At 36.9% G+C, this 14,527-nt stretch overlaps 1 protein-coding gene across 2 annotated transcripts in view; it reads right to left on the reverse strand.

Moving 5' to 3' along the window:
• TOX (thymocyte selection associated high mobility group box) overlaps nt 1-14,527 on the reverse strand; it is a 218,777-nt gene that overhangs the window by 18,248 nt on the left and 186,002 nt on the right. For both annotated transcript variants that reach the window (XM_066563405.1, XM_066563397.1), the window contains exon 6: nt 7,804-7,884. In XM_066563405.1, coding sequence (XP_066419502.1) covers nt 7,804-7,884 — 81 coding nt within the window. The remainder of the gene's footprint in view (nt 1-7,803; nt 7,885-14,527) is intronic.

Here is a 14,527-nt window from a genome sequence, read left to right on the forward strand (position 1 = left end):
AACAAGGCAGTACTCAAAGGGCCTGGTCTTTAGACTACTGAATTTAAAGGAAAATCTATTATTAATTCGAACAGAATTTGGATCACAGCCCAACACTGTTACTGTTACTTAAGTATTAATGTCTGGATGTCCATTTTATTTTTCATGAAAAACAGGTAGGATCTGACTAATAGAGGCTGAGAATCACTCGCACTTGATGATCACTACTTTTGACCTCTGATCCATAAGAAACATGCCTGGAATCTACAAGTGCCTACACTTATTTCCATTGTTAACATGTTAATGCAGTTTTTGTTAAAAATGTTGCCAATAAGTAGGACTACATAGATTCACAGATGATGTATATGGATATCTTCAACTTACATAATTTATACATGCTTCATATTGAGAATTCTTTTCTACCATAGAATAATACGTGGGAATTAAATAGATTTTTACAATAATTTCACTCTAGTATGCAGTGCTCAACTAATATTGCTTCTTGCAATGTGAAACTAAAAAGTCAGTGTTGTCCCAAAAGAAACCAGAGGTGTTCTATTTAGAGACGAAAAAAGGTTTTTTTTTTCTTGTTCTATTGTTTTCAGAAAATTAATGATCAAAGCCTTTCAGTTGGAGCAATATAATTTCAGTTGTTTACAGATGAGATATTATCAAAATGCTTCTTTATTAATAACACCAATTAAGCTCTCCTTTGTAGTAAAATACTCAGTAAATACATTCAGAACATTCAGTAAATGTTCTTGGTACTACTGGATGCTTATGTGTCCTTTAAATATATGCTGAGAAACATCCTCAAGGACAAAGCAAGCCTTATGGCCAATATGCAAACAACAAACAGTGTAAGCAGCTTTACTTGTGGGCAAACACAATATATTCCAAATTCAGAATTATTTTTTGTTTTTACAAAGCCATAATGGTGTGACATAGATCTATCTTAAATCAGAAACAGGTGTTTCTCTTTAAATAAGAAATGGAGGTCTGGCCTCCTCTCTCTGCAGACTGGAACATGCACTATGTGAGGATTTCAAAGCCTGGAAAAGAGCTAAACCTAATTCAGGTTTTACAGTAATATGTATCATAAACCTACATGGTTGCCACACTGTCCCTTTCCATGACAATGCCAGACTCACACCTGGTGACTGGTGTCTGTCCTTGAGCCATGCTGAGGAGTTCAACCAGCCTCAGACTCTGTGACCAGACTGAAGCTTACATTCAGGAAACAGCAGTGATTATGTCAGCTGGTACCAGGATGGTCCAGGCTGTGCAGGCTGTGATCAAACTTAGGCAGGTCTGACTCAGCTTAAAAATGAGTTATCTTCAGTACTGTGACATTACAGAAGCAGATAGAAGGAAATTGGCTGCATATTTATGCAGCTCCTACAAAGCTTACCTAAGCTTAAGTTTGCATCTGCTGTCTTTGCTGTCTCTTTGGTGGAAAGAGCATCTTGAATTGTTTATTCCTTCTCTCAGCTTTTCTGTGTTCACATAATCCTGTCTGTTTGTAACATTTTGGACATTTTAGGTGACTTCCAACCCCAAGCCTGTCCTTGAGAAGAATCCCTTTTTCTAGCCTGCGTGGGCTCAGCCATTTTATTAATACCCCTGTGAAGATGCTTATGAAAGAATGACTTTTCTCCAGCACTGCTTTCTCTTCCTGCTTAGCTCTTTAACTCCTACAGAGGTCCCTTTGATTTAACTCTATCCACTCCAGCGGATAACTCATATACATATTTGCAGCTCACCTGCCTTCCTACCTAAGTCACAAGAGGATCTTATCAAATGACATTTCCCATTTTGTTAATTCCAGTCACCTATTGCAATAACAACATCTGGGACCCCAGAGAGTTCAGAAAGCTTTTTGACACATTCTTGATGTTTCAGAAACAAAGGAGTAAGCCATGGGTTGTCATCTATAATTAGTCAAGGTGGCTCAGAAGAACATCTTCAAATCTAAATATACATTTTGTCATCACCTACAGGGGATTGTCATGGATTCATTTAGGATATGTAAGTAAAAATGGATGTTTTATGAATGTAACCTGGGTACATGTGATAAAGGATATGCAACTTTAATTTGATACAAGTGTTTTAATTCCCCAAATGGAAGCACTAGGCTAATAGTGAAATCTAGTTTTATTAACTCACTTCAAAAACAAACACAGTTCCTCTTCAAATCAAAATCTGGCTTCTATCAAGATCAAGAAATTTCTGCCACTTTTTGGCAGAAATTATGTGAGAGCATCTCTCAGTTTCTGCACTGCTGAATGTAAGCATCGCATGATACAGCCTCAAATCAAATTCATGGCACGAACTTAAATATAGTTTGCTCTTTATTTTCAGCTGCAGTAGATCATTGGTTTCCTTGCTAGACAAAAAAAAAAAAAGTTTGGACTTGTGTTATGATTAGACAATTCTTTTATAAATATATGTTTACTTAGCAGATACTCTGATACATCACATATTTGCCCATAAAGGATTTAATTTGAAAATATCTGACTACATCATAATGATTCCAGAAATAATGAAAGAATGAAATATCACAGAAGCAGGAAGTACCTGCTTTGGAAGCTTTTCATTATAGTTTTTCTATCTAGTAATTCTAATGGAAAAAGGTAAAACTTGTATGTGTGTGTCATCAGTCTGGGACTGGTTTTTTGCTTTAAGAGAAATATTGCCATATGCCTTGTTGCACTTATAGCTACCAAAAAAAATGCATAAAACATAACTGTATTTTTTATTTATTCTTTCTCTTATGCTTTCACTGAGAATGCCTAACTGGTTCATGAAATTCCAAAAACATCTGCATGGACTAGGTCGAGATATAACGTAGGAAAAGCTGTTCTCAGCAGCAGGTGCCTCTTTTCCAGCAGCAGAAAGGATGCTGCTCTCCTTGCATGCAATAGCCAACCTGTTAAAGCACTGACCAGGAGACAAGACAGTTCAGTCACTAACTCTTGTCAAGAGATATTAAGAATTTTATTCCCAAAAGAAATGTCCTAAACCCCAGCAGCTGCTTATTTCAGGAAGGACTGAGCCAGGATAAAGTGCCCCCCTACATCTGAAGCTTGGCTGTTATGAAGCTATGCAGTTACAGAAAATAAACTGTGGAGAGAGCACACCTGCACACACGCATTTATTTAGGAGTTGGGAAATGAATAATCAGGGAGACCTATTATATCTTTTTGCTTTTTTATATGTTATGCAAGTGCTTTCACACATAAATATATGAAATTGGAAACTAATACTGAGTTTATAATTTTAGTTTTGAGTTATAGCTGGGTTTTGGTTTTGTTTGCTTGTTTGCTTGTTTTTTTGATTATTGTATTTTTATTTTTTCTTCATCATGGTCTCCATATTGCTTTTTACAAGAAGGTCAAATGTTTTCATTTATGTTCACTGCATTTTTAAGAGACTTGAATTCCTTAGGCTGATCATTTTTATTACACCACGGGCAATGTAACAGATACTTTGGGTCCCCGGAACTCTCTGGTTACAAATTGCTGGGCTAATGGCATTAAGGCAATGTCAGCCTTACAGATATGACCTTTAGTTTGCTTATGAACCACAATTGCAAGATGATGGACTAGGAAAAGCTAACTCTGCCATAAGTTTCAAGAAGCAATTTTACATGTCCAAAGGATTTGCAGTGTCCACAAGACTGAAAAATGTCCAATGTGTTCACTTCAAAGTCAAATGAGGACACCACTTTGACTTAGACACCGCATCAGAGTTTTGAAAGATGCCTGAGTATTTTGATATTGAATAATATTCCCCTTGCTGAGAGGTTTTAGCTTCAGCCATAGTCACTAATATATATCTTCATGAAACTTGAAATTGTGGAGAATTAAAGATTCATCTAGTCAAAAAGAATAAAAAAGGGACAAAAAAAATCTTTTTTGTACTACTGAAACAGATACAGTTGTACTGTTATAATTTACACATATATATGTATCACTTATATGCACATAAATATGTTATGCATATTGAATACCTAACATGAATATATTTTATAAATATTTCTATAAATTTTATAAGTTTTATAAATATTCATAGATGAGCCTATGTAATATATGAAAGTATTTTACATTTACCCATATACATCCGTGTTAAATATATATATTTGAAAGATGCAGCAAAACCTCTAATGTCAGCCAGAAAAAAGGCTGGTTAAGCTAGAAAAAGTGCTTGTTTTATGAAAAAAAGTAAAATTGCAATTCACAGCATTTTATGTAATGCTGTACAAATTACCAGATACCAGAGACTGCATTTCTGGACCTGAATAGTACTAAAAGTTGCAACTAAGGGCAAATATAAAGGCACTTGTTTACAATGCAAAGGCTTAGTCAGTACTATAAGCAATATGGCAATCTGCATAGCAGAAGATATAATGCCTTGTTATGTGTTTTTACTTTACCTGTCAATTCCTACACACATGAAAAAATTCAAAAACACATTAATTTCAAGCAATATAAAAAAGGAGAAAATACAGGAAATAAACTTATAAATGAATGGGAATTAATGCATACTGACATATTTATACAGTCATATGTTTACCTTATTTACTGCGTGGTAGCCAGCCATACATGTCTTATAAAGACACCATGAAAGCATTTAAAAGTGTACTAGAAATGGACTGGCAATCCTATTACCAGAGTTGCTGGTGACACTTCAACTCTTTTCAGCTATGATTTTGTCAAATAACACAGTCTGATATGAGATACACTATGGGTGTGTGTGACCTCTGTGTGTGTGTGGGGAGGGGAGGGGAGGGGAGGGGAGAAAAAAATCAGAGTAAAGGGGCAAGGAGCTGAGTGTCATGGAGCAGGCCACTCTCTCCACCTGATGCTCCACATCCACCCCAGAGCTTGGTATGAATACCAGTGTGTCTGAATTTCATTATTCTGCTGTCAGGCAGTGGCTAGGAAGTGTCCTGGCAGTAGGAGTTCTACCTTGTTCCTCTGTAATCTTCTACTTTGACTATTCTGGAATCTCAAATGGCCAAGGTGGGTGCCATGAATTCAGTTCCAAGTCTGGACTACTGAGGTAGAACATGGCATATGTCCAGACCTTGCTTTTCAGAAAAGAGAAGACTTGCAAACAAATGCAGAAAAAACATGCACAGACTCTCATATGCTCACTAGTTTAAAAACCAGTAGTACTTCATGAAAAAGGCAGCAGAATCAGTGTCAAAAGGATAGGAAACAGGAAAAGCAGCTGCTCTGGGAGGTGTAAGGCACCTGCTGAGCTGGACAGAGGGGACCTGAGCAGAACCCTTGCCTGCTTATGCCTGCCTCTACCTGCAGACAGAGACCTCTAGGAGGGGATATGAAAGGAAGTTTGATAATTGGATAACTTTTGGATAGCCAAAGCATATCCTGATGGGATATGAAGCATAATTGAGTATCTCATAGCTGCCACCCCAAAGTCATTGGAGCTCTGCTATGAACATGAAGGGCTTAATATTGTTCAAATACTTTGAAAAAAAGATGTTCCAAGGAGAATACACAAAATTAATAAGAACTTGATTTCACAATTGTGTTTGAAAATATGGACTATATAAACTTCCTGGTCCCAAGTATTATTGAGAATTTCTTTACACCAAAGCACTGTTGGGATGAGAAGCACAGAAAATTCTATAAAGCAGCAAGGTTAAACCACATGCAGTAAATATAACTCAGGAGGATCCAGGGTGAACACTTGATTATAAATGTGAGGTACCACAGAGTGAGGCACAAAGCACAAAATTTAACTGTGAGCAAATCATTAATATGGTAATAAAGAATTTTTGGAAAAAGTGTGCTACTTTTGGCATGTCTAAGTTTTTGATAATGAGGTCTTGGAATCTTAATAATACCATCTAAAAGTAGTTTTTATGGATGGTAATGTAACAACATGAACATAAAAGACCATTTTGACTCCAAATAACCTTAATTATGTATTATATATATTCTCTCATGCTTACAGGCTTGTCTAAAAAACCACAACTCTTCTGGTGCCATATAAATATTTAATAATGATAATGTAGAATATACTGATATTATATTACAAATGGTTATTTTACATCCTTATTCCAAAATGGACTTGCTTTTGTTACATGCCAGCTCTTTTAGATTCACTGAGTGTGTTCATGGGAATAAGCAATCAGTACTCAGCTTCATTTAGTTTATATTTTTATACTTTCCACACTAGAGGAAAACATTACATTATGGGCAGAATTTAAATAATTGCTTAAAAGTTAAGAAAACGCTTCAGTGCTTTTCTGACTAACAACAAATTTGAATATTTGCACTAATGGATTAATGCACTGAACTGATCAAGAGCCTTCCAAATTTTTTTCTAAAACAATATTTCAGAAAATGCCATAACATACTCTTTTATTGTTTAAAAAATCACATTTTTATATTGTGCATTTCAAAATTAAGCCACATAGAGTGTTACGTAAATAGTCCATGATGTACTGAATAATGATAGCCAAGTTATCTTCTAAAGTGAAAAGCTGGGTTAAAACTGGAATATTTTGAGCTTTTTAGACCTATCTTTTGCCAATAAGCAAGCTATTTCAAAAAGATTTGCTTGTGTTCACATGGTACTCTTTCTGAAGGCAATGATTATTTCTGGAACCAAATAGTCCTAATACAGAAATGAAAGGTAATAACTTAAAGTAAAAACTGTAAATAACTTTAATTAAATGCAGGAGTATTTATAATGGCAGATAAAAAATGGAAAGTTATAGGACAAAACCCCCAAAAATGAATTAGGTGGCAGCCATATTTCAGACTTTTAAATTCAGAACAAACACTGACCAAATACAGAGATAATGCAGAAGCATGCATGAAAAGTCCTTGCATGGCTAATCATATAGCAAACCCCCTGAAAAATTAATATAGTATACAGAGTATCATTATGTGCAGGGCCCCAAAAATATTTTGAAACTAACCAAGAAGTTCTTCTCATGTCCTATATGCCAGTCCTTCATACTGTGCTCTTTACCTCTAAAACTGAATTTTATTTAAGTAGGAACAAAATTTATCTAAATTTATTTTGACAGACCCAAAACAAGTGGTTCTAACTGGTATGATTCTGAAGTTGCTCAATGGGTTTTTTCACATTGACACAGTACAGTTATTTCACATTCTTCTGCATTGTAATAGACATTTAATGTAATAGACATTTAAAATTCTATTACAAATTCTAAAGACTCTACTGCAAAATTATGGGTACTGAGAATGTTTGAATAAATCTATTTAGAAAATTGCTAGCGGCTGTATATTTGGTGTGTTCCAGTAAAGAATGTACTTTATTTACTAATGCTTTAGTGGTGACCTACGCCACGCTCACAACAGCCTGCTGGACATAAAATGGAAGTTCACATTTCTTATGAAAATCTGCAGTATCATCTGGGCTTGATTATTTCTGTCATGTGATTGCAAGGTAAAAAGCAGTAGTAAAAAAACCCACAAAACCAAACCCAGGCATTTTGTGTGTAATATATATTTTTCTTCCTTATTGTTAGCACAGTGGCTGCCTGGCATGTTTGTTATATGGAGGTCTATTTGCCACTACCTCCTTCCCCTGCTGAACTTACATGTTACTCCCAAACTGAAGTGCTGTCTTGATGACCAGGAGGGAAAGGATGTCTTTATGTGGACAGATGACTGTGTTTATTGAGCATTTGCAACTTAAACACAAGTTTAAAGTGATAATAAACAAGGCTATTTGCACTAAATACTGCGGTGCTCAGCTGAAGATGGTTTGCAATATGTCACTATATAGAAGTGTGTATGTATATACATCATGTGTTACCTTGGATACAAGGCTTGCTCTGTAGGCAGCTAACTGCTTCAGATACTCCTTCTTGGCAGCTTCAGTTTTCTTTTTGTATACCTAAAAACAAAGAGTGGCACATTGGTAAATTAATCTGGTTTTGTTTTTATATATCACTCGTGTGTCTCTATGTCTTTCTAAGTAAACAGCCTTTCCTCCTCATATTGCTTAAAGAGTGAAATAATAAACATCAAATTTTTAAAGAAAATATTATTCCAACTGTGAAACACCATTTAACTAACCAGCAGTACTGAAAAAACAATATCCCTCATTGCACCTCAAGTTAAATTGCTCAAAGTGAAGTGTAGGTTGCACTTGCAAATGGGACCTTTGGGGATGGGGGAAGGTGGGTGTGACCCTCTCTGCTGGCTTCCACCTGTGAGACCAGTTAAAACCCTCTGAGGAAGACAGGAATTTGCAGAAAGACATTTGAGCTAAATGAAGGAGGAGATGACAGTGCCACAGATTAGCCAAGAGAATTCCTCTCTTCCCTGGGTGAACTGTTGGGGGCAGTCAAAGAAGCTCATGGAGCTGCTAAGGATAATAAATGTTAGTCATTATTCCAGTCTTGATCCCATATCGGTCTAATTAACTTCTCAGAAGCATGGATCTATTTCTGTACATTTCTCTCAACTCACCAAATTATTTTAAATGTGGCATGTGCAAAATCTCATAATAGATTAAAGACCTTGGAGAATCACTTCAATTTTTCCCAGATTTCAAGACCAAAGACTATCTGCAGGGTTAAGCAGGACTTCATAGCACTACAGTAACATGATGTTACAAAAGCATGTGTAGATGACCCATGGAGCCTAGCTAATGACTTGCTGTTAGCCATGTCACTGACAGATTTAGGAACAACTCAACATTTCTGTTTGCAAATATTGTCATGAGTTTCTCATTACTTCATGTTTTGGGTTTTTTCCTGAAGGGGTAGATTTAGGAGTCATGCATGCATCTGGGCTTCATGTAACTAAGCAGGACTGACTCCTCATCTTTCTTGTTGAAAGGAGAAGTTTAGAAAATATCTAAAGGTTTAAAAGTGAGGGAGAAAAATAAAGGGAAAGAAAATTTACGTTTTTATTGTTGTTATATTTAATGATTTTTAAGTCACGTGCCAAAGGTTAATCCACATGTGGACGGACATTTGGGGTCATAATATTGCACAAAATGAAACTGCAGCTTTGTGTGTCTGTTGTCCACTTCTCCAGCCAAATGCACAACCTGGGCACCTGAGGAAAGCCCCCACGAGGAAAGTAAAGACTGTCCACCTTCCCCCTCCCATTCCTCACTGCCTGGTTAACTGGGCTATTGATTCAAAGCTAAAAGACAGGCAAAGCTATTTAGGAGGACAATTTTGGGGTGTTCTTCTGAATTCCACAGCTAAAAGCACACATGAACATCTCCTCCCTAGAAAGATAAACTTTATGGAACTTTAAAGTGTTCTCTTTTGATCTTCCAATGCTTCAGTAAAACCTGCAGTCCTGTAAATGGAGAGGACCTGGCAGCACAGAGTGTACACACAGAGGACAATACAGTTGCAGACAACAAAGGGAGAGTGGCAATGTCAGGCTGGAAGGATCCAGTACAAAACCATTTTTATAAAGAATGTACTCGTGAAACAATTTTTTGTTTCACTAACGCTTTACTTTCAGACACAGAACAAATCTCAGATACAGGCTGGCAAAACTCAAGAGGCTGCCTAAAAGGATTAAAGATTTTGCTTCCCAGGGAAGCAAAAGATCATAATGGAAACAGAGAAGTCTCAGGCTTCAAAAATTTTAACTATAAAGACAGAGAGGGGAAAAGATTGGTTTTAGCTGTGCAACTGTATCTTTGCACCCTTGTAATTTCTCCAGATTAAGATAAATACGTAGTGTTTGTTGATCTCCTACTGTTCTGCAAATAAAAAAAAAAGGTAGCAATTTGCTTCTTAAGTTGTAATCATTTGTGATTATTAGGGGAATTACTATTTGTTTTGAAAACAAATAAGAAATTAGTCAGCAGTCTGTTCCTAGCTGCTAAAATTAATTCAGCTTGACCTACAGAACAAAGACTAAGTTATACTGCTTTGTATATTGCAATGCCTCTGCATCACTCTGATAGCCAACTTAAAAAACAGAGCTGAACAACAAATTTTACACAGAACAATGTTCTTAAAAGAATCATGTATCTACTGCTTCCACATTGGGTTTTATTTTGCATTACACAAATATAAAAAATAGACACTCCTGCTGTGCTCCTACAGTCACAGCATAATTGAAAGAGTCCTCTGGGACCTGACTTTTCCTGCAAATAGTCATACTGCACAAGGTTAACTCAACAATATGAAACTAACAACAATTCTGCAAATCTCCACCTAAAACATCACTACTTCATAGAAACATCATGAGACAGTTGTTATTTATTTATGTCCTACCTATGCATCTACCATGTTCAGTGTACACACTGCCTTGCCCTCTTCTTTTGAATCTTTTGGTGAATGAATAATAATCACATGAACACCATGTCTTCCCTGGCACAATAAAATTTACTGATTTAACAGGAGGTCATTATAGTAAAAAAGTCCTTACTGGGTGGGAAAAAGTTTTAGATTGCCTCAGCCAGCTTTGATTTTTGCATTGGCAAGAATAGCTCCTGCAGGCTGGCTGGCCTGGAAGGTCATCAGCTCACCCCAGTTTGTCCCTGGAAAAGTATTGGTGTGTTCTCTGAGGAGAACAGGTTGAGCTCTCACTGTGTCCTTCCCAAGGTGCCCACTGCTTAGGTTAACATACAAGTAGGCTGATGATCCTCATGCTGGTTTTGGAAATTGATTGGTCATAGCCCAGACTAAAAATTAGGGTAAGTTCTGCCTGTCTGGGAAGTAAACACTTGGTAACATAAATAGCAACAAAGTCTGCTCTGGCCATCAATATTTCTCTCTGAAGGTAAATGAATGTGGCCCTGCCAGTGGTACCAATTCACTGGCTCTGTGCTGGACTGGACTTGCACAGGGGGCTTATGAAGGCAGGGCAAGTGGGAAGTGTCTTCTGCACGTGCAGCAGTACCTCAAACAGGTGTGAACAAGTCAGCTGCTTCTCTCAAACTATTTGAATTTTTTTTTCCTGCAGCTGTGAGAATTTTTTAGCCCTCAGGCTTAAATAGTTTTGTGTTGTTGTAAGTATAAGACTTGTATCCTTGCAGCACTTTTGGGGAGGAAAGACTTGTGTCATCATTCAAGTGTGCTCTAGTAAACAGCTGAAGGTCTTTTGAGCTTACTGCTAAAGATGATGCCAAATTATCAAGCACATCATATCCAATAATACAATTAACATTTTTCCTGTATCATAAAGCATGGTTCTGTCTCCTGCTTATCTATACTGTAGAGTGGGAACATTTAATTTTATTTATAGCATCTTAGAAATCTCCTATAAGGTCATTTTCTTGTCCTCTATCAAGCAAGCAACAATTATTAAATAAGTAACTTGACAGGAACATATAGTTATGGAATTAAGTAATTTCCATTTTCCTTTAATTCGATTAACATGAAAATTGAACATCAGCTGATTGTCTCTCAGGCAGCAAAGGCCCATTCTGATTCAGCAGCATATTTGTGTCCTTACACAGTATTTTATTTTCTATATTGTCCCAGTTGTGGAAAATGATGAATGTTGGCAGAAAAAGACATAATTCTGTATATGCAGGGTGGGTCAGCCTAATTTATGCTTTTTCTCTTCAGCATGTTATAGAAACCCCAAAACACCAAGACTGCCTACATTTATCTATAAATGGAATTTGCTGGCATTATTTTCCTACTGTGCTTCACACATACAAATGTAGACAGCATAATACACAGGTCCCCATTTAATTGCACTTCCAAGGTAGCTTCAAGTTCCCTTACACTGTACAGCCAACTATGTAAAAAGGAGTGAGCACAAACCCCTACTTTGTGCATATAAATATAGATATATTATGTATAAATATAAATGTAAGTAGAAATAGAAATGGAAATAGAAATAAAAATAGAAATTAAATATATAACATATAATAATACAATATATATAATATATAACACATAATATAATATATATAATATAGATATATAATATATAATTTGAATTAGGCTACCAGGAAAAATTAATGCCCTGGGCTCTCACAGGTTGGTACCAGTCCCCAGGCCATTTCACCAGCAACATTTAGCTCAGGTTTCCTGGGCTGCCCATGTATGTGGGCCACCAGAGCTACTGCAGCAAGGACTGAACTCTACTTATTAACAGTGATACACATCCCTAAACTGAATGTACCCAATATTCCACTTGGAGATAGAGGGGTGGCAAGTTATGGGACAACCACTCACAAATACTAGATTCACCAAATTAAAGCCACAGTAGAACTTAAGCACTTTTGCTTTATGCTGTCAGATTCTGGTCATGTTTTACTTTATGTATTTTAACTGCTTTTTAGTTCTTGTCTTTTTGGATCATAAATTCTTTGAGGCAGGCTTTATGCCTCCTGTGCTTTTCTGTGTGTTCTATAATATGAAGTTCATTACTGATAGATAGATAGATAGATAGATAGATAGATAGATAGATAGATAGATAGATAGATAGATAGAGTTGAAATATACCTGTAAAATGTCTTAAGCCAGGATTTTGTTCTGGTTAGCCATTTTTTCACAATGAACTTCCTCCCAACTTGCTCGTGGAGGATTATCAACACGTCACAACACAGTAAGCAGCAGGATTACTACCCTGTCACTTGTGGCTAGCACCCTTATTGCCTGAAGGGAACAGGTCTCTCTTCCCCCAGTCATCACAAGAGCTCAAACAAGCACTCAAATGTCTGCAACCACATCCTCAGTTTTGACTATCAGATGATAATGGAAAATTATTGCTTGGGACTACAGTCCCTTTGATTCTAGAGATGATACTAGACTTGGAGACAGTGAACTAAACTGGCTCATAATTTTAGGAGAAAAAGAGACTTTCAGAATCTGTGTTTTATGGAAGCCTGCAAAAGCTCTGTGGCTCCTAGATGACAAAGCAAATTACAAAGAACCATGCTACTTCCCTGGCTTTGCCTAAATAGATGGTACGAGGATGACAAAGAAAGGGAAATTTTATGTTTATCTTGTGGATATCTCCTTAGAGCTGAGAGTTGCAAGCAAGTTATATTTGTCTTTTTAAAATGATGTAAAAGTGCCCACATTTGTTTTGGTGGAAGTGTTCCAGAAACCCCACAAAACGGTATATGCAAAAACAGTAAATCAAAAAGCAACATGCCTGATTTTGTATTCTTGGTCTCTGCAGTGTTATATCCCATGGGAGTGTCATTTTCACGGACTACAGTTACAGGAATGTCATCTGATAAAATACAGTAGGCTCCAATCCAAAATTAAATTCCACATTCAGATTGTCATTCCTGGCCCTAAATATTTCGGCTCATAGAGAAAGCTTGTATTTTTTTCCAAGTGGGAGACATATCTCTAGTTTTAATCTCCTGATTTTGTATCAAAGGCACCTAGAGCTGCACACACTCATCTAAAATCTGGACAAAAGATATTCCCACAGCAGCCAGAAAAAAAAATCCTCAGAATTGCTTAATGGACATTGAAATATATTACCATTTGATTTTCAATCTAAGTACATACAGTAACAAAGAGGCCCAGGGCTAGCTATATGGCTCAGTAGTCTCTTTGACTGTAGAGCATGGAAAAGACACTGATGACATATTAGAGGCTTAGGGGAAAGAATTCTGTCTTTCTGGCATGTGGGGGGAAGATCACAGGCCAAATTCAGCTCTAGCACAAACAATGAGACTCCTGGAGAACACTGGAAATTGCAGCCATTTGTGCCAGGCCTAAATAATTTGACCTTACAGTCTTGATGCTTTCAGCGTACAGGAACAGGACTGCGCACTTTATCAGAAGCACGCTGGATGAAAGTTGAGTACAAAACAAGTGACATTAAACACATGATTTATCTGATGATTATTTCCACCTGCTGGTAGTCTGTTGTTTTTTTTTTTAAAAAAAAGGATGTGCGCCTGAATGGAGATTTGTAGATATATATATAAAAGTCATGTTCCTATGGAAGTCAAATGTAGGGCTAAAAGCTGGGGAAGAAGAATAAGCTGAAAATTAAGGCTATTATTTATGCACATTGCTACAGCAGTATTTGAAACCCAGGGTCCTTTTGACCCATCTGCTTCCAAGTACAATAAGAAAGTGGAGTTAAAGTCAACATTTCATAACTCAGGGGACTTGTGCAATATTTCTGTAGGAGCCAAGGTTGTTTTGTGCTGCAAATGGATGTTAGAAATCCACCCAGAGCAGGGGGTGTCTGATGTTCCCTGTGACTTTACAGAGGGCCTGATACATCTCCCCTCTGACCTCAATGGAAGTTGAGGGGTTCAAGGACTGGCCATGTAGAAGCCAGGGTGGAAAAACCTGAAGATATAAATTTACTTATGTGTAAATAGACATGAGTTGTATCTGCACATAGTATGTGCCTATTATTGGCCCATTTGTGTTCCAGCTCATTAATGATGCTTTCATTCCAGATGCTTTCAGAGGAAAGGAGAAGGAGAATACACCAGGATGAGGATCAGTTGTTTTGAAATCTTAACACCCCAGTCTAGACCTTCAAAGGGTAGAGATGCAATTTCAATAGAGGAGGAATCTGTAAAGAAAAACAGTGCATCTCCCAAACCCTCCCAATATGCA

The sequence above is a fragment of the Molothrus aeneus genome, chromosome 1, assembly GCF_037042795.1.
Source record: "Molothrus aeneus isolate 106 chromosome 1, BPBGC_Maene_1.0, whole genome shotgun sequence".
In the NCBI taxonomy this organism is placed as follows: Eukaryota; Metazoa; Chordata; class Aves; order Passeriformes; family Icteridae; genus Molothrus; species Molothrus aeneus.